This window comes from Pelophylax lessonae, assembly GCF_965119305.1.
Source record: "Pelophylax lessonae genome assembly, chromosome: 10".
Lineage (NCBI taxonomy): Eukaryota > Metazoa > Chordata > Amphibia > Anura > Ranidae > Pelophylax > Pelophylax lessonae.
In genome coordinates, this window is record NC_138777.1 from 162687413 (window position 1) to 162714194 (window position 26782).

Below are 26782 nucleotides of genomic sequence, written 5' to 3' on the forward strand. Positions count from 1 at the left end.
ACAACGGAAATGCCCACAAAATTACCCCATTTTGGAAAGCAAACACCCAAACACAATCTGTGAGGCATTGGCTGCAGATAGGTACTCCGGTATTCTGATGAGCTGCAAATAGGTACTCAGCTCAGGTACTCTGATGGGCTGCAGACAGGTACTTGGGTACACTGATCGACTTCAGAAATGTACTCGGGTACTCTGATGGGCTGCAGAGAGGTACTTGGGTACTCTGATGGGCTAGAGACAGGTACTTGGGTAATCTGATGAGCTGGAGAAAGGTACTCGGGCACTGTGATGGTCTGCAGATAGGTACTCAGGTACTCTGGGCTGCAGATAGGAACTCGGGTACTATGATGGGTTGCAGAGAGGTATTTGGGTACTCTGATGGGCTGGAGACAGGTACTCTGATGGGCTGCAGATAGGTACTCAGGTACTCTGAAGGGTCGGCGACAGGTATTGGGTACGCTGATGACCTGTACTCGGGTTCTCTGATGGGCTGCAGAGAGGTACTCTGGGCTGGAGAAAGGTACTCAGGTACTCTGGGCTGGAGACAGGTACTCTGGGCTGGAGACAGGTACTCAGGTACTCTGAAGGGCCGGCGAGAGGTATTGGGTACACTGATGACATGTACTCGGGTACTCTGATGGGCTGCAGAGAGGTTCTCTGGGCTGGAGACAGGTACTCAGGGCTGGAGACAGGTACTCTGGGCTGGTGACAGGTACTCAGGTACTCTGATGACATGTACTCGGGTACACTGATGGGCTAGTGACAGGTACTTGGGTACGCTGATGACATGTACTCTGGTACTCTGATGGGCTGGAGACAGGTACTTGGGTACTCTGATGGGCTGGAGAGAGGTACTTTGAGTACTCTGGGCTGGTGACAGGTACTCGGGTACTCTGATGACAGGTACTCGGGTACTCTGATGGGCTGGTGACAGGTACTCGGGTACTCTGAAGACAGGTACTCAGAGTACCTGAGTACCTGTCATTGGAGTACCAGTGCACTTGTCATCAGAGTACCGGAGTACCTGTCATTAGCCCATCAGAGTATCCGAGTACCTGTTTTCAGAATGCTGGTGACAGGTACTCGGGTACTCTGAGGGGTCGTGACAGGTACTCGAGTACTCTGATGGGCTAGTGACAGGTACTTTGATGGGCTAGTGACAAGTCCTCTTTATTGGGGAGGGGGGGGGCAATCAGTGTGTTTTGGTGTGCACTGTAATCGGTAACTAGCTGTTACCGCAATCTCCTTGTCACACAGGAGCGGTGTGTGAAGAGATTAGCCCAGTAACAGCTAGTTACCATGGTTTGTTGACATTCTATGACCGGCTGTGATAAAGACCTGATCGGTGGATGGACTGTGTCAGAGTGACACTCTCCATCCCCGTGCGCCGCTATGGTGGACACTAAACTGCTTTGTGCGGGTACAGAAGTTCCAAATGGAGTCCATTCGCACAGTAGTGGCGTCCCTACATCTGGGGGATTTTCTCACTTCTATCGACATCAAGGACTCCTACCTTAACATTCCAATATGTGCGGGTCACCAGCACCTCCTCCGCTTTGCCATGGGCGAGGAGCATAATCGGTTTGTGGCATTTACCTTTGGTCTCGCCTCTGCTCCTCGGGTCTTCACAAGTGTTGTGCCCGGTTATAGCATTGTTGCGTCAGCGGGGGATCGCGGTACTGGGGTAACTGGATTATCTTCTGCAAGCAGAGTCTCTGATTGCTCTGTTGGACACCTTGGAGATTGCTCTGCGATCTCTGATGGAGTTTGGTTGGATTCTGAACCTTCACAAGTCTGCTCTGGTTCTGTCCACAAAACTGGACTATCTGGGTGGATTCAGTCTCAGCAAGAGTGTTGCTTCCTCTTGAAAAACTCCAGAAATTGCAGGAGGCAATTCAGCTTCTGTTGTCCAGCAGACGGTCATCCCTCTGGGCTTGCATGCGTGTGCTGGGCCTGATGGTGTCTACCTTCGAGGCGGTTCTGTTTGCACAGTTCCACACGAGATCTCTGCAAAAAGAGATTCTGGTGACATGGGACAAGAATCCACAGTCTCTAGAGGTGGCTTCGTTCTCCGGCACTTCGACAGGGAAATCCTTTTCCCCCTGTACTGGGCAGTTGTCACCACGGATGCCAGCCTGGGGAGGCGTCCTCGGCACAGCTTGTGCTCAGGGAGTCTGGACTCGGGAAGAGTCCAGACTGCCGATCAATGTACTGGAACTCCGAGCGATCAGACTTTGGATCATTGGACAATTCGTCTTCAGGGGTGTCCGTTACAAATTCAATCGGGCTATGCCACGGCTATGGCCTATGTCAACTGGCGGATCGGGAAGCAGCGTTCCAAGGTGGGCAGAATGATCGTTCCATGGAAAGTTCAGAGGTTTGGCATGGTCTCGGGATCCTCTGGCCACCCCGCACACACCTTAGTGACTCCTTGGTGTCAGTATTGTCTGATTTATACCTTTTCCCCCCTCAAACTTCTGCCAAGACTCCTGTGTAGAATCGAGGCAGCAAGGGATTCCAGCCACACATTCCCTGGTGCGTACCTTTATCCAGGGAGCTCGACACTTGGTTCCTCCAGTGCAGTCTCCATTACCTCTGTGGGTCCTCAAATTGGTGTTGTCAGTTATCCAGGAATTTCCCTTTGAAAATATCAGGAGGTTCCCCTAGTTACATTGTCCCAGAAGGTGGCCTTTTTGGTGGCTAGTACTTCTGCGTGCAGGGTGTCGAAGCTGGCGGCATTGTCTTGTCGTTCACCTTACCTGTTGGTTTTCAGAGCTAAGGTGGTCCCTGTCCATTGTTCCTTCCAAATGTCGTGTCTGATTTTCATTTGGATGAAGACATTTTGTTGTCCCAGGCCTAAACATCTTAAGAAAATTGCTCTGCATTCCCAGGATGTGGTTCAGGCAATCGGGGTGTACCTTGCAGCTACGGAGTCTTTTAGGAATTCAGACTCACTATTTGTACTCACGGTTGCACAGAACTGGTAGGGGGCAGATGCCCCGGGTGGTAAAATTTTATTGGAGGGAGGGGGGTTCAGTGAAGTGTACTTCTAAAAAGTGGCTGGACAACTGTGTGTGATTGATCCAGCCGCAAGTAGCTGTACCTCCTGCAACGATGTGCCGAGTGCCCTCCTGCACCCAGCACAAGCCTAGAGCAGACCAGCCTTTCATTTCGGATCACAGCCAGATAGAGCCGCTGCGCTGACACTCTCTCTCCCCCCCCCCCCCCCCCCCACAGACAGGAGAGATAGCTGCTTCTGCTGCTCCTCCCCCCCTCTCCTCCTGTGCTTGCCCCGCCCGCCCGACAGTTTTCTGCCGCAGAGAAGATGATGTGTGGGCGGGAAGATTGAACACCAACCAGAAGAGGAAAGATGGAGCCTGATCCATCCATCCATCCCATCCATCCACTCCCTCCCTTCTCTCTTCTGCTTCTCAGTGAGTACTCTGATGTAAGGGGCACCCTTCCTTCCTTCCTCCATCTCTCTCCATTCCTTACTTTCTCTCTTTCTTACTTCCTTCCTTCCTTCCTCCATCTCTCTCCATTTTTTTCCTTCTTCATCTCTCTTCATCTCTCTCCATCTCTCTCGCTCTCTCTCTCCATTACTTTCTTTCTTTCTACCTTCCTTCCTCCATCTCTCTCCATTTCTGGCTGAGGGGAGGAGGTTATTTACCAGTTATATTTAATTTCTGTAATATGCAGCATGAGGGGGTTAATGTATTGCCGCTGGTCACTGATACATCAATAACACTGACACTGGTGCCATTAATGCAGCACAAAGGGGTTAATTAACTGCCACTGGTCACTAATGTATCACTGACCAGCGGCAATACATTAACCCCCTCATGCTGCATATTACAAATTGAGTCAAACACCAGTGATAAACACAAAGTCTCAATGTGCTAAAAAAAGGTTCTTTGGTAACATCTGCACCATCTGCCACTTTCAATTGCGTGATCCTGTGACAGTCACCTCCACCATAGATAAGGTGCTCGCTTACCAGAATGCACGGACTTCGAGAAGCACTGTGACTTCTCGAATCCCGGAAGGACAGGTAGCTGCGATTAGCCAACCAGCTTGTTTTGATCCTAATGCGATTACATGTTCTTGCTGTAAGTGCAATATTGTATACCTTAAATAAAGTTTTTTAAAGATTTTTACACTACGCGAGCGAGCCTTTTGTATTTTGGTCACCATCTGTGATATTGTTTCCTGGACGGTGGGTCCACTTGCCATAGATTCCCCACCAACTATGGCAGGTTCCTGGGACAGTTAACCACTTCTATACTAGGCCTATTTTGGCACTCCTCTCCTACATGTAACAATCATAATTTTTTGCTAGAAAATTACTCACAAATAATGTATATATATTTTTTAATAGTGACCCTAGGGAATAAAATGGCGGTCATTGCAACTCTTTTTATGTCACACAGTATTTGCGCAGCAATTTTTTAAACTATTTTTTTTTCTTTTTAAAAACAGTTTCATGAATAAAAAAAAAACAAAACACTAAAGTTAGCCTAATTTCTTTGTATACTGTGAAATATGATGTTACACCGAGTAAATAGATACCTGACATGTCACGCTTTAAAACTGGCACACTCGTGGAATGGCGCCAAACGTCTGTACTTAAAAATCTCCATAGGCGATCCATAATGTCGCGCCTGGGCCTCCCAGAGCCATAGAGACTACCGGGGACCATCTGGTCCTCGGTATTCTCTATGGTAAACTTCCGCCGCCAGCCGATTCCTTCTCCTGCTCCCTGATCACACGAGCAAGCCAGTAGAAGTCTGTAAGAACCATCAAGCGGCTGAACTGGGGGGGGCGCAGTTTGCCATCTTTGCCCTGGGCACCATCTGACCTTGCCCCAGCCCTGCGGTTGGACCTCAAAAAGGGTTGGCCATTTCTGCTGCTGCGATAATTTCCAGATTGACCAGACAGACAGCGATTCAGGCCTATTAAATTAGGGGTCAGGTTCCTCCTTTCCCTGTTAAGGCACACTCAGGCGCTTAGGGCCTTCTGTCATCAGGCATCAGTGATGCAGGTTTGCAAGGCGGCCATCTGGTCGTCTATGCACACTTTTATAAAGTGGATGTGTTGGTATCTGCAGATGCTTCTTTTTGCCGCAAGGTTTTGCAGGCTGCTGTTTAGAGGACCTGGTCCTCTTTGAGGGTATATTGATTTTTTCAGGTGAGCTCCAGTTGTTATGGTTGAGCTCCATGTTACCTGGTTTACTATGGTTAGCCTTGGGAATTTTTTTCTGCTGTTTTCCCACCCCTCATGTTTAACACTGCTTTGGGACTTTCCAATGATTAAGAAGAATCAGGAGCTGTGTCCGTCAATGAACATCAGAGAAATCTATTTACCATGGAAATCCCATTTTTGGCATCAAGCAACTTTTTACCAGATATGCCAGACTACTACCTGATCTTCTGTTCCTACATTCTCTAGGTTCTACCAGGGGATGTTCAGATTAGATCCAATGCCAGCTTATGGTGTAAGGTCCTACAGGTAGCTTTTTAAGTTGCAGACAGTCCTTCATTTTCTTTTGTTTTCCTTGGTGTGTTAATGTTTGTTTGGTGTGTTGCCCACTCTTCAGTTCTGCTTTTTTACGTTCCGAAGGTAAAAATCTCCTGGACAAGTAAAAAAATAGGACTTTTGTACTCCCTGTAAAATCCTTTTCTTGAGGTACATAGGTTCCACCCCCTTTTCTGTTTATGTGCACTCTTTCAGCATTGCTTTCTATAAAACTGAGGCATTTCTGGTAGTGGGAGGGATTATCCACGGTTAGTGTACTTTTTGGTTGCCAGTGTCCAATTCTCCTCTAGGCGGCAGTATAACATGAAGGTAAAGCTGGTCATACATTAGTAGATATTAAAAAGAACGTTTGTACAAAAAGTACAAATGAAAATTCTTATTACATTCAATGACATGACAAATGATATTCAAAAGTACTTTAAAAACATTTGCTTTTTACATTCCATTTCGGAGTGAATGGCCTTTCCCAAATTAAAACCACATTTACTGTTAGAAATTTGAGAAAAACTATTTCTGTCCGGCTATTTTGAATTTTCTTATCACCGCAGTTGATTCTATTATTTCAGTCCAGTGTTTATTTCCAGTGGTGTTTAAATTGCTTAGATCAGGCTGTTTGTTTTCATTAAAGGTGCGTTAGCTGTCTCTTTAATTTCACCCATGTTAGAAAGCATATTATATAAATAAAACTACCTGCGCCAGGAGTGGTTAACATCACTTTATAATCTCAAGCTACTGTCACAATGGTGCCCTTTAGTGGTATCCGAAAACGTTTATTAAAATTGGTGACAGCAGTCCTGAGTTTATAAATGATGAAAAAAAAGTATATGCGATGCACTACGTTTGTGCAAATATATCAATAAATATTGCATAAAACAATAAATATTGTGTAAACAAATAACTGCCAATCACTTAAATTAGACCCAACATCTAACCAAAAATAAATAAATATAAAACAATGCAAATTCCATAAATATTCATATAAATAGGTAAATTGCCTCCAACTATGTGAAATCAAATAAACAATCACCAAGTTGATCACATCACTCTATATATTATTTTCAAAATTGTATCTATCAGTCTCTGGATCAGTTCACCTCAAATTCCCTGTGAATAAAGTGCCATAAATCAAAGCTGTGCTCTTGATACTTGTGCTCAGGTTTCCATAACCCCACTTAGTTATGCACTTACCAGAATATATGCGACCTCTCTGAAAAGGGCAATCCAAAAAAAAACACTTCAAGTGTAGTTCCTGTACCAGAAATCTAAAATCGGAATCCCAGTCCTCCTTTGGTCTTCTCTGCACCTTTTTACCTTCCATTTTCAAAAAACAGACTAACTGGGCTCTCAAAGCCATTTATTAAGCTTGTTTTAAACCACTCACATAGGCTGGTGCCTGTCACTCAGGACTAAGTAACTTCTGCTTTGCCTCTAGAGGGAATGCAGCCACTCCAGCTGCTCTCTATGGAGTCAGCGTGCTTTCCACCTTGGAGCGGGAAGTGACACCACAGGGACCCCACCTCTACATGTTTCGTCCAGTCAGGAGTTTTTCAGGAAACCTTGTCTCTGTGGTTGTGTCTCTCCTTCTTAAATGCAGATCACTTAACTCTTTGCCCGCCTACTCTTGCATATTATTGGCATATATAACAACTTGGCTTACATTGAAATAGACTAAAAACAAGCATTGATGAGGCGTGACCGGATGTGATCAGGGCTGGACGCGTGCCCCCGGAGCTCCGTGTAACTTCTGATTTTATCGGCTCCTGGTGACGGATTTTGCCCGACCATCACCTCTAACTGTTTGCCGAAGGTCTCGCCATCCTGGAGATGCACTCTTCAGCCTCCAAACCCCAAAGAAAATTGCTGCAGGACCAGAGGCAGACTTGCTCATCGCGAGGCCCGGGTCCTGGCTCCGCCCCCGCCATCTTGGTGCCAGCGTCATCCTCACCACGAGGCAGCTGTTCAGGCGCGGGGGTGGAGCAACAGCAGCCGGAGGGAGTACAGTGCTTGGGGACACCCCTGACCTCGTCCCAGGACATGAAACTGGACCCCTTGGCCATCACAAAGCCCATCCTGGAGGCGATCAACGCACTTATAGTCAGAATAGACCTCCTAGCCTCAGAATTAGGCATGACTTAGATAAAATCAGAGGGATCCCAATGTCCTGTTCATCATACCGCCCCATAGCCCTGCTGAATATGGACCTTAAAATACTGACCAAAATTTTGGCAACTCGGTTGGCCGGGGTCATCCATTCTTTGGTAGACGCTGACCAGACTGGATTTATGGCAGGAAAGTCGGCTGATACCAACATCAGGAGACATTTTACCTATCTTTAGATACCGGGAGAGGAACTGCACAAGGGTTTGTAGTGTCCATTGATATCGAAAAAGCTTTTGATTCAGTGGACTGGTGATTTATGCATAGGGTCCTGCAGCTTATGGGCTTTGGACCGAAGTTCCGGAACTGGATATGCCTACTTTATACTGGTCCCCGGGCAGCAATTAGGCTACGGCAGTCCACATCCCAATTTTTTGAAATAGCGCAGGGAACTAGACAGGGGTGCCCATTATCCCTGTTCCTATTCGCACTAACAATGTAACATATTGCGATTGCACTGCAAAGCTCTCAGGAGGTGGGAGCAATACGTGTGGGCACTATAAGAGAATGCCTTGCTCTTTATGGCAATGACCTGCTCCTTTTCCTCAAAGACCCCGATCCATCACTTAGAGCAGCGCTATTCTTTTTAGGTGAATTTGGCAGGCACTCAGGTCTCAAGGTTAACTGGGGAAAATCATCGATCTTACCGTTAGACGATAATGCTAGGTCTGCAGCAGATGATAGTCTCCCACTGCGTTTGGTACACATTCTGACATACCTGGGGGTCCAGATCACTCCTAGGATACAGGACTATTTTACCCTGAACCCTCTTCCCTTGATAACCAAACTCCAACAACACGTACAAGCGTGGAAAAAATGACCCTTCTCCCCGATAGGTCGAATTAGCCTTATAAAAATGAAAGTTCTTCCAGTTACTCTGTTTCCTGAGACACTCCCCTACATGGATACCCAAAGCCTTTTTTAAGAAACTGGATAGTGTTATTAGCTCCTTCCTTTGGTCACCCTGTTCCCCCAGAATAGGACTGCGGGCTCTACAAGAGCCCTGGGGACGGGGAGGCCTGGCACTCCCAGATTGGCAAAAATACTACCTGGCAGGCTAGATGGTTTTCACTAGATGTTGGCTAGTGTTGGATGACGGCGACTCGGCTCCAGTACTTGAAGCAACGCATCTTGGCTCCTATGAGAGCCGGAGATTAGCACTGTACAGGGGGACGAGGTCACAGCTTCCACTAAGTCAGACGATGAAGGCCACCATTAGAGCATGGACACAGGCAGCCAAACTAGCATGCCCGAGCTATTTGGGCGTTTCACCTTCAACTCCCATCTGGATGAATCCCAGACTCTCATTTTTACCATTGGTGTGGGCAACAAGGAGAATCAAGACCCTTGGGGACATAACTTGTGGAGGAGACCTCCGGACATTTGACCAGCAAAAAACCAGGCATGAGCTACCCAACTCCTATCTCTTTAGATATCTCCAGTTACGCCATGCCTTCCAATGCCAGTTCAGGGAGACTCGGGTGGAGCCTTTGACCTCAGACTTCGAGAGCTTGCTGAAAACAGAAGACCTGATCAAAACCCTATCAGTTGTGTATAAGAAGCTGTTTAAAAAAACACCACCCAATATTTCCAAATGTAAAGAAAGGTGGGCAGCGTAGGTGCTGGATCTCCAGGGGGAGGATTGGGGGGACATGTGGGAAAAACCCTTCAAACACCTGGTAGCAGCCCGAGATAGACTAATACAATTTAAATGTATTCACAGAATTTATTATACTCCAGCCAGGTTGGCCAGGATCTATCCTAACTCCACTGCCACGTGCTGGCGCTGCTTGTTCTCCCCAGCAGATGTTGCCCATGATTTCTGAGGCTGCCCACAGATCCAGGCGTTCTGGACCGAGATGACCTCCTGCATCTAGAAGGTACTGATAGTCCCGGTTCCAGTGACAGCTAGGATATGTCTCCTGGGTCTGGTAGAGGAGGTAGTGCCTTCTGTGGCACATAGAACACTACTAAATATTCTCCTCTTCTACGCACAGAAAGCTATACTGCTGCATTGGAAAAAAAACGTTCCCCCTCTTTGTCCTTTTGGAAGGGCCTGGTGAACTCAATGTTGCCTTTTTACAGGGCAACATATGTACCGAGAGGGTGTACTAAAAAAATTGATAAAGTTTGGCAGGCATGGACTAACTCTTCGGTTACGGTAGGCTAGTCCCCATGGTTAGAGGATATGATAGATCACACTATTATTACGTACTGTGGACTCTATTATAGAGGGCATATTCAACTAACCTAAAGCTGACATCTAGGGAAAGGACTTCACATTGATATGGTCCGTCTTTTAAACAAGGTGCATCCAGATCCTGGAACATTATGTTCTATTCACTTGCCTAGATAAATGGTCATCAGCTGATAGTTCATGGGGGAGGGGTCTGGTTAGTGAGTTGTTTTTTGTATAGTTAGACATCCCAGCTAGAGGCAGATTGGATGTCTAATGTGTTATTTTATTGTTGTTTGTCTAATGTGTCATTTTTTTTTTTTTTATAAAACAACGTAAAAAGAATTTTATAATAGAAAAAAAAAAGCATTGATCTTAAAACTAATACCATTATACCATTACACTGACTTATATGGATGTAAGTGTATATAGGTGAATCTTTAAACCAGCATCCTATTATCATATCTCCATATATCATATTTACCATGTACCCTGCAATATTGTTCGCAATCTCCACCATCATTCTGTATAAGTATAAATAAATATGCATCCTAAATATATAACATTATATAATTCATACAAATACAGTGAGGAAAATAATTATTTGATCCCCTGCATATTTTGTAATTTTACTCACTTACAAAGAACTGAAGGGTCTATAATTTTCTATCATAGGTGTATTTTAACTAATAGAGTCAGAATATCAACCAAAAATCCAGAAAAAAACACAATACAAATGTTATAAATTGAGTCGCGGTTCAGTGAGAAAAATAAGTACCGTATTTTATGCTCCATTAGACGCACTTTTTTCCCGCCCAAAAATGTGGGGAAATGTCTGTGCGTCTTATGGAGTGAATACTGACTAAATCCCGAATCTCCCGTGTCGCCGAGTCTCCCCACGGTGTCCCCGAGTCTCCCCGCTTTGTCCCGACTCCCCGCTCAGCTGTCAGTTTCTAGAACAGACTACTTCTTCCTGTATAGGCCCGACTCGCAGGCAGAGTGATATCAGATGCACTCAGCCTGTGACAGGAGGAGCCATAAACAGGAAGCAGCGGTTTTGCTCTATACTGCAGCCGCATACTTCCTCCCAGGCTCAGCCACAGACCTACAAGCAAATCTACTGTATACAGTGTATATACCCACACTGAGCATTATACCCACCACTGAGACCAGCATTACCCACCAGCAGTACCCGCCAGCAGTACCAGTCAGGATTACCCACCAGCATTACTTGCCAGCAGTACCAGCCAGCAGTATCTGACAGCAGTACCCAACACCAGTACCAGGCAGCAGTACCTGCCAGCAATACCTGCCAGCAGTACCAACCAGCAGTACTAGCCAGCAGTAGCCGCCAGCAGAAAATACCACCACCGCATTCTACATACCGTACAAAGGATGATAAATCAGAAAAGACTAGCATATAAAATTCCTTTTAAACTGGAGGTAGTAAAATATACAGAGCATGGAAACAGAGCAGCGGAGAGACATTTGGGCGATCTCCAACTGAAAAAATGATAAGAGAGTGGAGGAAACAGGAGGATCAGCTGCAAAAAGCAGATAAAAGTAAGCACACTTTTCGTGGGCATGCTGCAAAGTGGCCACAGTTAGACGTGGACATGAAAGAATGGATCACAGGTCACCCGAATAATGGCTTCTCAGTCTCTACAAAAATAATAATATATGAAGCCAAACGCATTGCTGTAGAGAAAGGCATTCAGGATTTTACTGGATCACCGTCGTGATGTACCAAAACTAAAATTACGCAAAAAATGGCAAAAGAATATGAATCTACGATTCTGTCTTTTCATAAATTTGTAATTGATACTAGGAAGGAAAATGGTTTTGAAATTGGCCGGATTGGGAATATGGATGAAGTCCTTTAATGTACCATCTAATAGGACTGTTGATCTGAAAGGTGCCAAAACCATAACCGTGAAAACCTCAGAGAAAACCCATTACACGGTTGTGTTGTCCTGCTGTGCAGACGGCACCAAATTGCCACCCACATTATTTTCAAAAGGGAAACCATTCCAAAAGAAGTGATTCCACAAGCAGTTGCTGTACATGTTCATGAGAAAGGATGGATGGACGAAAATGGAATGAGAATATCAGTTGAAAAAGTGTGGTCCAAACGTCCTGGAAGGCTTCTGAAAAAACCTGCCTTATTAGTGCTTGACCAGTTTAGAGCACATATTAGCAAACCTACAAAAAAAAGTGCTTTAAAGAAGTGAAGACTCATCTAGCTGTAATTCCTGGGGGTCTTACCAGCCAGTTGCAATCTCTCGACGTTTCCATCAACAAACCATTTAAAGTCTTTATGCGAGAAGAGTGGAACAAATAGATGGCTGCTGGTAATCATGATATGACACCTACTGGACGAATGAAGAGGCCCACTATCACTCAAGTTTTTGTTAATGGGTGAAAACATCATGGCACTCAGTGAAAGAGAAAATCATTGTACAGTCATTCAAAAAATGTGGCATTAGCAATGCCTTAGATGGAACTGAAGATAGTATTGTATGTGAAGATAGCGAAGAAAGTGATGTCAGTGATTGTGAGAAACTGAGCCTAGTAAATTCTGATACTAGCAATGATGAGTTATTGGGATTCCCAGAAAACTAGAAGAGTAATCGAACCTTAAAGTCTCTCCTCATTTGTTAATGACAGTGATGATGGTTCTTACTGCCATGGTTGACTGCTGTTCACTTTACATGGTTGAAATATTATTCTGTTATATTTTAATAAATATTTTAGTACACCATTTGGCTCAGAATATTTTTTTTCTTGTTTTCCTCCTCTAAAACCTAGGTGCGTCTTATGGTCAGGTGCGTCTTATGGAGCGAAAAATACGGTATTTCATCCCTAAGCAAAACATGACTTAGTAGTTGATAGAGAAACCCTTGTTGGCAAGCACAGAGGTAAGATGCTTCCTGTTACCGGGTTTGCACACATCTCAGGAGGGATTTTGGTCCACTCTTCTCTACAGATCTTCTTTAAGTCCTTAAGATTTCTTGGCTGTCTCTTGGCAACTCGAAGTTTCAGTTCCTTCCATAACTTTTCTATAGAATTAAGGTCTGGAGACTGGCTAGACCACTCCATGACCTTTTATGTGCTTCTTCTTGAGCCACTCCTTTGTTGCCTTAGTGGCTTGGCCATGCCCCCCCTCTGCTTATTGGCTCACTGGCTGTGATTGACAGCATCAGGAGCCAATGGCCACTGCTGTCTCAGCCAGTGAGGAGGGAGAGTCCCCGAAGAGTCGAGTCTCTCGTGCACATCGCTGGAGGAAGATCGAACTTAGGTAAGTATTAGGAGGGCTTCTGCAAAGAGGTCTTTTTACCTTCATGCATAGAATGCATGAAGGTAAAAAACCTTGAGCCTTTACAACCACTTTATAGGATATGTTCACTTTTTAGAAAAACATTTTTGCAGGCATTATTTTATTTTATTTTTTTTAAGCCTGTAAAGCATTGCACCAATGATCAGCAGGTCTCCTGCAAATCTGTCAGTGTATCTGTGTGCCCGTACATTCCATAAAGGCAAGCAGATACAATCCAACAGGAAGAATCAATGAACTACCATGGTGCTCCACAGCACCGTAGTAGTTCATCGAGAACTACAAGCCAACAGCCGCAAAGGATTTCAGTAATTGAAGTTCATTCACACACAGAGCTCTGTGAATGAATGATGTGGCCATGTGGGTGGAGCCTCACATGGCCGTGCTGATTTCAAAAAGTGGCGGCTAGTACGGGGAACTTCTCCCTAAAATGTTGTCACTGGGAGTGCGGGGATCTGACAGTGGCAGCAGCATTGGGAACATGTTACATGTTCCACACTAAAAATGGGTAGAATGTGTAACATGTTCTCAAAGGTGAACTTATCCTTTTAAGGTGCATAAATCAATTTATATAATTGATGTATTCATACGGTACTGTGGAAAAGTTTTAGGCAGGTGTAAAAAAATGCAGACAGCTTTCAGAAATAGAAGTGTTAATAGTTTATTTTTATAAATTTAACTAAATGCAAAGTAAATGAACAGAGGAGAAATCCAAATCAATCAATATTTGGTGTGACCACCCTTTGCTTTCAAAAACCGCATCAATTGTTGTAGGTACACTTGAACACAGTTTTTGAGGGAACTCGGCAGGTAGGTTGTTCCAAATGTATTGGAGATCTTTTGTGGAAGTAGACTGCTTGGAGATCTTCTGTGGATGTAGACTGCCTGAAATCCTGCTGCCATTTTTCTGCTCTCCAATTCTTATGTTTTCATGCATAGGATATGAAAACAAGGCTAAGCGACTTAACTATGCACAAAAACATAGGAACTGGAGTGCAGAAAAATGCCAGCAGGTGCTCTGGGCTGATGAATCAAAATTTGCAATATTTGGCTGTAGCAAAAGGCAGTTTGTTTGCAATGGGGTGGAGAGCGGTACAATAATGAGGGTCTGCAAGCAGGCAACAGTGAAGCATAGTGGGGGTTCCTTGCAAGTTTGGGGCTGCATTTCTGCAAATAAAGTTGGAGATTTAGTCGGGATCAATGGTGTCCTCAATGCTGCGAAAAAAAGACAGATACTTATCCATTATGACATACAATTGGGATGACGTGATTGGCATCAAATGTATTCTGAGCAGAACAACAGCCCCAAACATGACGCTAATGTCATTAAGAACTATCTTCAGTGCAAGATTTGGTGTGTGCACTTCTGCTGGTGGCCACTAGAGGCAGAGGAGAGCACCACGTGGAGAGGAGAGGCAGAGGCAGAGGAGAGCACCACGTGGAGAGGAGGGGAGCTGTGATTGCTTGCTGTGCTGTGGGGGGAACAGCTGAAGGAGACTCGGACAGAAGCCAGTGACTGAAGGGGGACTGCCAACGCAACGTGACAGACAACAGGCGGAGGGGACAGGTGTGCAGGGACTGACTGACAGGACAGGAGACAGCAGAAACGTGAGTGTGCTGAATCAGCTGTTTGGCTGATTGAGGGGGAGGGGGATCACACAGACAGTGTGTAGAGAGACTGACAGGGGGAGGCTGCAGGATCTTCCATCAGACAAGGACAGACCAGGGCAGACAAGCAGTAGATCTGACGGTACCTTGATACTTGGGACCACCGAACGGCGGCAGCGGCAGAGGATGGCCAGCGGGGCTGAAGGTCTGGGAGTGAGCTGGTGACCCGGAGCAGCAGCACGTGAGTAGGTGACCGATCAGCTGTTTGGCAGCTGGTGGGGGGATAGCTAGGGACTGTAGGTGACTGACTGCTCTGCGACTGACCGGACTCTGCGACTGACCGGGCTGTGCGACTGTGCTCTACGACGGGGCTGATCGGGCTGTGCGACTGACCGGGCTGTGCGTCTGACCGGGCTGTGCAAATGAGAGTGTTGTGCGTCTGACCGGGCTTTGCGACTGAGAGTGTTGTGCGACTGAGAGTGTTGTGCTTCTGACCGGGCTGTGCGACTGAGAGTGTTGTGCGACTAAGAGGGCTGTGCGACTGAGAGTGTTGTGCGTCTGACCGGGCTGTGCGACTGAGAGTGTTGCGCGACTGACCAGGCTGTGTGATTGTGAGTGTTGTGCGACTGAGTTTCAACTGAGTGTAGCGGAGTACCAGAGGGTGAGAAGGTAGAGTTAGGAAGCCAGGAAACAGCCACACAGGACAGACTTTAATTACTAAATCCCCATTAGATTAGATTAGTAGGTACAATGCCCGGCGGGTGTGGAGATGCGACTCAGTGTACATCTTGTGGTATGTATGCGTTCCTCGATCATGCGATCGAGGGCGAATACAAATGCGCAAAATGTAAACACGTTGCTTCCCTGGAAGCTCAGGTCCTGAATCTAGGGAGGCAGCTGGCAACACTGAGCCAAAAGTCCATACCGAAGGAGAGCTGGGATCGTACCAGTCAGGCACAGGCAGGGGCCTGCACAGAGGTGGGCGGAGTATTGGAGGTGCAGGCATCAGAGCAGAGTAGAGGAGTGACAGTTAGGAGGGGTAGAAGGGGACAAGGCAAGGAGGCCAGTCCTGGGCTGGAGCACCCCAATAAATAAGCCCCGTTGCGTGATGTTGGGGAAACCAGTCAGGGACCAGCATTGCTGGAGCAGAGCGACGCCCCTAGCTGCCGGGAGAAGAACTCCTCCAGTGAGGTCGGGAGAAAGGGAAAGGAAAGACAGGTGCTGCTGGTAGGGGACTCAATTATTAGAAGGACAGACAGTGCAGTCTGCCACAAAGACCGTGAGCGCCGAACAGTCTGCAAGAGAGCAGCCTAAAAACATCAAATGAGGATATATGTAACCGGTCAAAATTACGAGGCTTGTATACCAATGCCAGAAGGCTGGCAAACAAGATGGGAGAGCTGGAGCTGCTGATGTTTGAGGAGGACTTAGATTTTGTGGGGATAACAGAGACTTGGTTTGACAGCTCTCATGACTGGATGGCGACCATTCAGGGGTATTCCCTTTATCACAGAGATAGAGAAGGTAAAAAAGGGGGAGGGGTATGTCTGTATATTAAGAACAGTGTACAGGTAAATATGAGGGATGATATTCATAATGGAGCTATGGATGAGCCAGAATCCCTATGGGTAGAACTTCAAAGGGAAGGCACTGAGGGGAAGGTAATATTGGGCGTATGCTATAGGCCCCCCAACCAGAGGGAGGAGGGGGAGGCGGACCTCCTTTTACAGATAGGATTGGCAGCAAGGATGGGAAATGTCATTATAATGGGGAACTTTAATTATAGACTGGGCAGAAGGAACCGCGCATTCAACCAAGGCTCGGCAGTTCCTTAATGTTTTGCAGGACAATTTCATTGGTCAGATGGTGAATGCACCGACAAGAAACAATGCGGTACTTGACCTACTGATTACCAACAATACAGACCTGCTCACGGATATAGAAATACAGGGCAACTTAGGAAACAGTGACCATAGGTCAATTAGTCTCGGTATTAATTATAGTAATAGGAAACACAAGGGCAAAAGAGCCAATTTCCCAAAACTGCGCTATCTGCTAGAAAATATCAAATGGGATAGAACCCTGGGAACAAAGAACACGGAGGAGAAATGGGAGTGCTTCAAAAGCATACTTAACAAAGGGATTGACCAGTGCATTCCAAAGGGAAATGCATTTAAAAGAGCAAAACTAAACCCTGGGTGGCTAAACTCCAACATAAAAATGCATATTAACCTCCCTGGCGGTATGATTCTTTTGGATTTTAGGTGCTGAAAGCGGTACCATTATTTTGCATGTAATTCTTAAGAATGAGCAGCCCAAACCAACTATTTACATATGATTTTTTTTTACTGCGCGTTCTTCTTTATAACATCTCGGGTATGATAAAGTTTGAAACACAAAATCATAAATTATAATATAAAAAAGTTAAAGTATGTATACATATATTATATATATATATTTGTGTGTGTGTGTATATATGTATATATATATGTATGTGTGTGTGTATATATGTATACATATATATATATATATATATATATATATATATATATATATATATATATACATAAAAAGTACAGTAAAACTGCAGGAAAGGGCACTGAGGGGCAAACTAATGTGATTTTTTATTTTGCATTGCATCAGTGTGTTTGGTGTGTTTTACATTTGAATTTGCCGCCGGTTCCACCCCCCTGCGAACGTCACGTCGCAGGAGACGGAAGCCGGGGCACGGAGAGGATCAGGAGGAAGATCCGCCGCTAGACACCGCCGGGATACATCGCTGGATCCCGGTGACAAGGTAAGTAACCCCGCTTTCAGGATCCAGCGATGCTTCTGACGGTACCCCGAGTGTGGCTCGGGGTTACCGCTTTTGGCTCTGAAATTTAACCCCGAGCCACGCTCGGGAATACCGCTAAGAAGGTTTATGCTAAAGGAAAGGACTTCAAAAAATACAAGGCTGAGGGGTCATTGGCAGCATTCAAGCATTACAAAGAGTGTAATAAGAAATGTAAAGACGAAATCGGGTGACTAAAATTGAACACGAGAGACATATAGCGGAAGAGATTAAAAAGAACCCCAAGAAATTCTTTAAGTATATAAACAGTAAGAAAGCAAGGCCAGAACACATTGGCCCCATAAAAGACGATAAGAGAGTTTTGGCCACAGAGGACAGGGAAAAGGCGGTAGTGTTAAATCATTTCTTCTCTTCAGTCTTCACAAAAGAATTGGGGGGCTACACTAACCCAGCTTGTAAGGCCAAGCTAAATAACACACCTCAGGAAGTACCGCCATGGCTAACAGAAGATAGACTTAGAACTAAACTAGAGAAACTTAAAATAAATAAATCACCGGGACCGGATGGCTTGCACCCGAGGGTTCTTAAAGAGCTCAGCCAGGTGATTGCCAGACCATTATTCTTGATCTTTAAGGATAGCTTACAGACTGGTATGGTGCCAGCTGATTGGAAAAAATCCAATGTGGTACCAATATTTAAAAAGGGGCCGAGATATATCCCGGGTAACTATAGACCGGTCAGCCTAACATCAGTAGTCTGCAAGATTTTGGAAGGGATGTTAAGGGACCACATACAAGACTTTAGTAATGAAAATGATATTATTAGTAGTAATCAGCATGGATTCATGAAAAATCGTTCTTGCCAAACCAATCTATTAACCTTCTATGATGAAGTGAGCTGCCACCTAGATAAAGGTAAACCTGTGGATGTGGTGTACCTGGACTTTGCAAAGGCCTTTGACACCGTTCCCCACAAACGCTTACTGTTCAAACTAAGGAAGGTAGGTATGGGCCATAAGGTGAGTACCTGGATAGAGAACTGGCTCCAGGGGAGGTTGCAAAGGGTGGTGATTAATGGGGAATACTCAGATTGGGTGGGTGTGGAAAGCGGGGTGGGTGGTAACGCCTTTCCATTCCCCTCCCTTTCCCTTTATTTAAATCCCTTTTTTTATAGCCACTGGAGATCTGATGAAGGGCACAGCCCAAAACATGTAATCCTCCACTTTGTGGCTTTTTCCTTTCCCCACTGTTAGGTAGCCTTCACTGTTGTGGGGTGTGTTGTGTCCGGTGCGGCGAGGCTGCCACTCCCATCGGGAACGGTGCTCTGAACGGACTTCTGTGAGTTGACTGTCATCCGCCGATGACATCATCCATCAGCGCCGCTCCAGCCGCCTGAAGCAAGGAGACGCCGCTGTGCTGTGGGACAGCTTGCGGCTGGATTGGGCTACGGGGGTTGAGCTTCTCCCCCCTCTCCCCTCCTCTTTTCCATCGTCTTCAGGCTTTTCCATCTTCTTGGCATCAGTGCTCCTGTTGTCCCTCCACAAGCTTGGAATTTGGACAGTCGATCCCACCCTATCCCTGGGTCCACTCTACAGGTATTGCCTCACTGCTGGATGCACCCTGCTGAAACAGTGCTTTTTACCGTTTTTACCAATTTTAATAAATGTGACATTTTTCACTGTGACTATTCTCTTTTCAATTGTGATTCCAAGTGCCTACTTGTCATTAGTTTTGGGAGCGCTATTATACCCATCAATTTGTTGTGTCACATGTTTCTCAGCTGGATCTGGGCATGGGTTAGCTGCAACCCTGATATGACTTACCGGCATTTTGACTAAAATCCGTCCATCCCACACAGTTTGATATTACAGTTTTTGGGATCTCTGATCAATTGTTTTTCAGCGCCAGGATTTGCTTGTATGTGCCAGCCTATGTGAGTGGTTTTCTTCTGTATGAGTTTGACACAAGTTTAATAAATGGTTTTACGCTATGAGAGCTCCCTGTTGGCCAGTTTTTCTAATATGAAAGGTAAAAAGGTGCAGAGAAGACCAGAAGAGGAGTGTGGGTCTCGATATTCGATTTCGAGGAACTACAGCAGAATGAAAGTGATATTTCTTAAAAGCGCTGATTGCCCTTCTCTGAGAGGTCACATATGTTCTGGTAAATGCATTCCTAAGTGGGGTGGTGGGTAAGCATAAGTATCAAGAGCACAGCTTTGATTTATGGCATTTTATTCACTGGCAATTTGTGATGAACTGATCCAGGGACTGATATACAAAAAAAAAAAAAAAAAGCGTCAAGTGATTTGAACAACTTGGTGATTGTTAATTTGATTTCACATAGTTGGAGACAATTTATCTATTTGTATGGTGATTTATGTAATTTTGATTGTGTTTATATTTAGTTTTATTTTTGGTTAGAGTTGGGGTATTATATAAGTGAACACACAATACAGATTTGTTTTTAATGGCCTTTATTTTACACAATGTTTTTTGATTTAATTACACAATATTTTTTGATATATTTGCACAAATCACAAGTACCTTTTTTCGTCATTGGTAAACTCAGGAGTGCTGTGGCCAATTTATGAAAAACATGTTGGAAAGCTATTTTATTAACTTTTGATGCTTGCTCTTTTTCAGGTTGACCCCAACAGTAAATACACTGCCTGGTCTTCTGTTAGTACATTAATTCAGAAGGAGTTGGTCATCAAAACTCATAGCCCAGCCAGGTAACACAATGAGGCTTTTTATCTGAATTCACAAGATGGCATTGAATATACCATTGCTGTATATCTGGGAGAAGTTTAGTGTAGTGACCTGTGACTTAATATTAAAGAGCTTAGCAGAAAATGTTTTTTACAAAACTTTCCACAGCTTTTCTTTTGCATTGTACTTTAACTGCACAGACCTGAGGTAACATTTGCAAGTAAATATATTTTATATCCGCACAGACACTTAGGGGCTAATTTATTAAAAAATCACTTTAGGAATGTCTCAACATTTGTGCATGCGTAATGAATAATTCTCCTAATTTTAGTTAAATGTGGGTAATACACATTTTATTTGGTGCCTTTCACTGGACAAATGTAACAACCGCAAACATTCAATGCTAAGAGAAAAATACCTTAAAAACATTTGACCATGAAAGTTAATAGGCTAAGAACATTTGACTAGTAGGGAATATAATATGCATGCGACTTCTGCACTGTGTGCAGCCTATGGAGAATCTTGTGTGAATGGCCGAATGAATGGGTGTTCAGCCAAATAAATCTCCAGCCTGCAGAGTGAAACAAAACATTTAGTAGCAGTGTTATTACTGCTACTGTTAAACCTGGACAGCTTCCTCCTGGTTGTTAGGGAGCCGGCACTCACAGGCATCTTAAAGCCAAAAACCCCTCCCTACGTGGCACATTGAGCTGTCAGCCAGGGATACCCAACTGACAGGTGAATGTAAACAAACAGGAATATCGGTGTAAAAAAACAGCGTGAGGTGTTTATTGGGTCTTTAAGGTCTTGTATGGGTTTTAAACAGGACCCCATGAAAAAAAAAATGCAGCATGGGTTTTCCCCCAAATTCTATACCAGACCATTTTGGGTTGATTTACTAAAAGTGGAGAGTGCAAAATCTTGTAAGCTGTGCATGGTAGCTGATCAACATTTCACATCAGCTTGTTCAATTACGCTTTGATGTAAAACATGAGATGACGTAAAACATGACATGAAAGCTGATTGCTTTCTATGCAGTGGCCGACCCCCCTTTAGAGCTTTGTCCAAACATGCAGCCTGGGGGACCAGGAAAAAGGGAGGGTTTGAGCATCCTTGCTCCCAAAGCATACCAGGCCACATATTTTTAACATGGGGGGGGGGGGGTAACTTGCCTATGGAGATCACCTGGCAAATCACTTTGCCCCCATGTTGATGAGGGAAAGGGCGTTTTTCCCACAACCCTGGCATGGTAGTTGTGGGGTCCCATGTAAATGATGTCCCATTCACCCCATGTGAATTATTTAAGAGTACACAATATCCCTACTCATTCACAAAAAAAGAGAATGTACCTTACAAATAAACACCTAAACGTTTGACAAGTCCTTGTCTTACACCGACGCAGGAGGCTATGCAAGCAAGGAGATTAATCCTTAATTGAAACCTCCTGTTATAAACACCCTGTTGTGTAATCCTGTTCCATTGGTTTTTAAAATGGAACTCTGCAGTCATGGTTTACTGATAACCAGACAGAGTAGCTGTTCAGTAATGGCTGATATGAAAAATGTTTACATTCCAACAACCACAATGCACATCCATCTTCAATAACGTCATCCACCTATGCAGGCCAACATCAGTCACAATGACGATGGCTACTGACCCACCAAAAGAGAAAATAAAACAGACAACGTCAAAACGCGCTAATGATCTCTCCAGGTCGCCATCGCTAAAGTAAACAAAGGGGAAGGGTCAGCAAGGAATGTCATTGACCTAATATGGACATGTCTATGCCCCGCCGTTTTTTTTACTTAAGCGACTGGGATTATTTGCATGACATCTCCGGGTCCCCACTGCTAAAGTACACAAAGGGGCCAGGGTAAACTGGTGATATATTTGACCAAATAAGGGCATGCCCCTTTGTTTACTTTAGCAGCAGGGACCCATAGATAACATGCAGCATGAAGGACGCTATGGGATTAAACATATCTTGGCAGCAAAGGGTTTTTTTCTTGTACATCACGTAACACAGAGTGTTTCAGAGTCCTTACAACAGGGTTAGGCTGCCACCTTCTTTTTTGTATTTATCATTTTATTTTGATTTCAAGGAAAGTTATTACAAAACATAATATCTTACACAAGATAAGGTTAACAAAATACAGAGTCATTGTCTACTTCAACTTTTTCTTCTCTCTGAGGTCTGTTACGATCCTCTCTCAACTCATATTCAGTCCTTTAAGAGATATTTAACCGGTGCAAGGTATTGTCAAGATAGCAAGTCTCCTTCTCTATTCCTACTCATACAGTCCTTGCCTCTCTTTCCTTCACTGAACTCTAAATCAATTGACCCTCAGCTATTAAATTTATCTTTATTTCCCCCTCATCTTTCTAGCCGTTCATTCCCTTCCCTCTTCCCTTTATCTCCTCAACCTTCCCTCCCACCATTCGTACCCCCTACTCATTCACTTCCCTACACACACCCCCACATCTCACATCCCAACAAAACAAACAAAAATAATAATAATAAAAAAAAAAAAAGGGGTCCCCCCTCCTCCTCCCCCCCTCCCCTCTCCACTCTCCTCAAGCTAATTAGAGATTCCCATCTCCCAGAACTTCAGTATTCTGAGATGATGGGCTTAACAATTGCCTCCCCTCATCCGAGGCTGCAAATAGATTCCATTTTCTCCATATCAATTTATATTGTTCCTGTTTATGTTGTGAAGAAAGCACTAAATCTTCCATTTTATTAATGTGTTCTAGTTTCCTTGCCCATTCCCGCACCAAAGGAGCTTGTCTCTTTCTCCAGTGTTGGGGTATACATGCTCTTGCAGCATTCAACATGTGAGGCAGTACTGATTTTTCATATTTCCTTACTGACAGCTCTGATATCTGTAATAGAGAGAAAGCCGCATCTCCCTCAATTTTATAGTCTGTTACTTTTTTAACTATATTTCCGATCTCTGACCAGAATTTTTTTATTTCCGGGCAAGTCCAAAAAATGTGGAATAATGTGCCTTCTCCTTCTTCGCATCTCCAGCATCTATCTGATTCTTGCGTATACCACCTATGTAACTTATCTGGTGTATTGTACCACCTAGTTAGGATCTTATAATTTATTTCTTGATTTTTGGTACATTTTGTTGGTCTAAATATTGCCCTAAATATCCTCTGTTTCTGTGCTTCCGTTATGTCCATATTTAGTTCTTGTTTCCATCTTTCCAGCCATTTTAATCTTGGCTGGCTCAATGGTGTGATCAATATTTTATATAAACTAGATAGTGGTCGTTCTACACCCCCTGTTTTCTCACATAATTTTTCAAAGTGTGTCAAAGGCTTCTTAAATTTTCCAGGGTCGGGTAACGACTCCAGAAAATGCCGTAGTTGAAGTGCTTCCCACAGACATAGGCCATACGGTCCCTCCTCTTCTGTTAACCTAGCAATTGTGGGCCACATCTGTTGATTCGCAAAAGATTTAATGCCTTCTTGCCCTGTTTCCCTTAGTTTTTTGAAGTGTTGTCTATCTAGGCCAGGTATGAACTCGGGATTACCTAAAATAGGGTATAACGGGGAATCTGCTGTAGTTAGATTTTGTCTCAGGGACTGCTGGTAACCTATCCTTAATGTATTTCCCATTAAAGGGTGTATCCTCAAAGTTTTAGGGACCGTCCTATAGCACCAAATCGCTCTCTTCAGTGATACTGTGGTCTGTGCTTGCTCTATTTGGACCCATCTTTTCGTTTCTCCCTGATGCCACCAATCTAAAATTCGATTCAAATGAATAGCCTGATAGTACCTACGAAGATCAGGTACTGCTAATCCACCCATGTCTTTCGGTAGTGACAGACTATTACGAGCTATCCGTGGCTTTTTACCAGCCCATATATATCTACCAAATATCCGTTTATGATTTTTAAAAAACTATTCGGTATTTTGATTGGGAGTGCTCTCATATATAAATATTTTGGTAGAATATTCATTTTTATTAAATTTCCTCTGCCGAACCATGACTGGAGACCTCCTCTCCATTGCTCCAGCGTTTTCTTTGTCTCTTCAATCAAGGGAATTAAATTTAACTCATATATTTGGGCCAGGTTTGCGGTTATATAAGTCCCTAAATACTTCACGGCTTTCTCTACCCATGCAAATCCAAAATTACTCTTTAGTCTGGCCTTGTTTACCTCTGCTACTCCTACTCCCAGCGCTTCAGATTTCCCGTAATTAATTTTGAAATTAGATAATTCTCCATACTGTTTGAATTCCTCCAATAGTACCGGGATCGAGATTTCTGGTTCTGTCAATGTAAACAGTAGATCGTCCGCATACGCTGCGATTTTGTATTGTTCTTTCCCCACCGTGACGCCTTTTATATCCGGGTTAAGTCGGATTTTGTTCAGAAAGGGTTCTAGTGTAAGTGCAAAGAGCAGGGGGGACAATGGGCACCCCTGTCTTGTACCATTTTTTATGCTTAAGGGTTCCGATAATACCCCATTCACCTTTACCCTTGCTGTTGGATTAGAGTATACCCTGGATATTCTTTCCCGCATCATTTCTCCTACTCCTATATACTTGAGCACCGACTGCATAAAGGCCCACTCGACTCTGTCAAAGGCCTTTTCTGCGTCGGTGCTCAGTATGACGCTCGGTGTTTCTGCTTTGGTGACTATATGAATCAAATTTAGAACCCTCGTGGTACTATCTTTGGCTTCTCTCGCAGGCATAAAACCCACCTGATCGAAATGTATTATTTTAGAAAGTGCCTTTGCCATTCTTGCCGCTAAAATTTTTGTATAAATTTTTAAATCTGTATTCAAGAGCGATATGGGCCTATAACTTCCACAGCTCGCTGGGTCTTTACCCTCTTTTAGTATTAATGTTAAATAAGCCGTTAGTGTGTCTCTAGACAGTGTCCCCTCTGGTCCCCTTTTGTTGAACAGTCTTTCCATGTATGGTCCCAAAATGGGGGCCAATACATGAAAGTACTGTGGTGTCAGTCTGTCTGGGCCTGGTGCCTTACCTTTTTTCATATTTTTTAATGTCTGTTCTATTTCCTCCTGTGAGATATGTCTTTCCAGATCCTCTCTCTCTTCCTCAGTGAGTTTTGGTATTCCCGATTTAGCTAGATACTCTTCCCTTTCCTTCTGTGTTTTTCCTACTTCCGGTAGATTATAAAGCGATGAGTAGAAGTTCCTGAACTCTTCTGTTATTTGTTCTGGTATTACTTTCTTAATACCTTCTAGCGATACAATCTGTGGAATATATGATCTTGTTTTTTGGCTCTGGATAGATCTTGCTAGGGTCTTTCCGCATTTTTTCCCTGACTCATAAGCGACTTTCCTTGATATTTGTGTGGCGGCTTTAGCTCTATACTGCATTAGATCTATTATCTGCTTTCTTACTATACTCAGTTCTCCTAATGCTGTATTTACCTTTTTCTTTTTATGCTCGGTTTCTAATGCTTTCAATTTGTCTAGTAATGTTAGCAATTGCCTATTCCTTTCCCTTTTTATTCTTGCGCCATGCTTGATTAATATCCCTCTTATCACTGATTTGTGTGCCTCCCACAGTGTGCCAATGGCACATCCGGGTTGGTCATTACGGTCAAAGTAATCCTTAAGTTCTTTCTGTACCTCTATTCTTACTTCCTCTATCTGTAGCAAGCTTTCGTTTAGTTTCCAAAATCTTTGTTTCATGGATTCGACTGTGGAAGCACTGTAAACCATAGAGCTCATTGCATGGTCTGACCATGAAATGCTATCTATGCTTGTACATCTAACCGCCTGAAGATGAGCATGGGGCACCAGGAAGAAATCTATTCTCGAGTAACTCCCCTGTGGGTATGAGTAAAATGAATACTCTTTTTCAGTTGGATGCTGGAGACGCCACACGTCTATCAATTGTTCCTTGTGCAGCGTCTTCATCATCCGTCTTCCTATCACTCCAGAGGACACAGGTTTAGTTCTGGAGGCATCCACCATGGGAGACAGTGGTGTATTGAAATCCCCACCCAGAATCAATTGTCCCTGAGAAAAATCTCTAAGTGTGTTCAGTGTTTTGGCAACAAACCTATCCTGCTGTTTATTGGGGTCATATAAGGTTGCTAGTGTCATCCGGGTTTCCCCCATTTTCCCTTTTAATAAGGGAAATCTACCGCTGTCATCCCCTAGTTTCTCCTCCAGCTGCCATGGTGTTTTGCTGTCTATTAATATCGACACCCCTCTTGATTTTGACTGTGTGTAAGTTGCGTGATAAATATATGGAAATGCATTATTTTTCAAGTATGGTAGTTTATAGGCTGCCACCTTCAGGTGATTGGACATTGGCAAAAAAAAGGCAGGAAGTCCCCTCCTAGGCATAACCCCTCCCAGTTAGGAAAGCCTTCAGTTTTTTTGTCAGAAGGTGTGTCTGAAGGTGATGAACACAGCTATACAACTCTCTACATTATTTTAGCTGTTTTCTCAGTAATTCCACCTGGAATTG

The 26782-nt window shown here is 44.2% G+C and overlaps 1 protein-coding gene across 1 annotated transcript in view; it reads left to right on the forward strand.

Annotated features, from left to right (window-relative positions):
• MUS81 (MUS81 structure-specific endonuclease subunit) overlaps positions 1 to 26782 on the forward strand; it is a 235989-nt gene that overhangs the window by 118916 nt on the left and 90291 nt on the right. The window contains exon 6 of the mRNA XM_082269643.1: positions 20246 to 20334. Coding sequence (XP_082125769.1) covers positions 20246 to 20334 — 89 coding nt within the window. The remainder of the gene's footprint in view (positions 1 to 20245; positions 20335 to 26782) is intronic.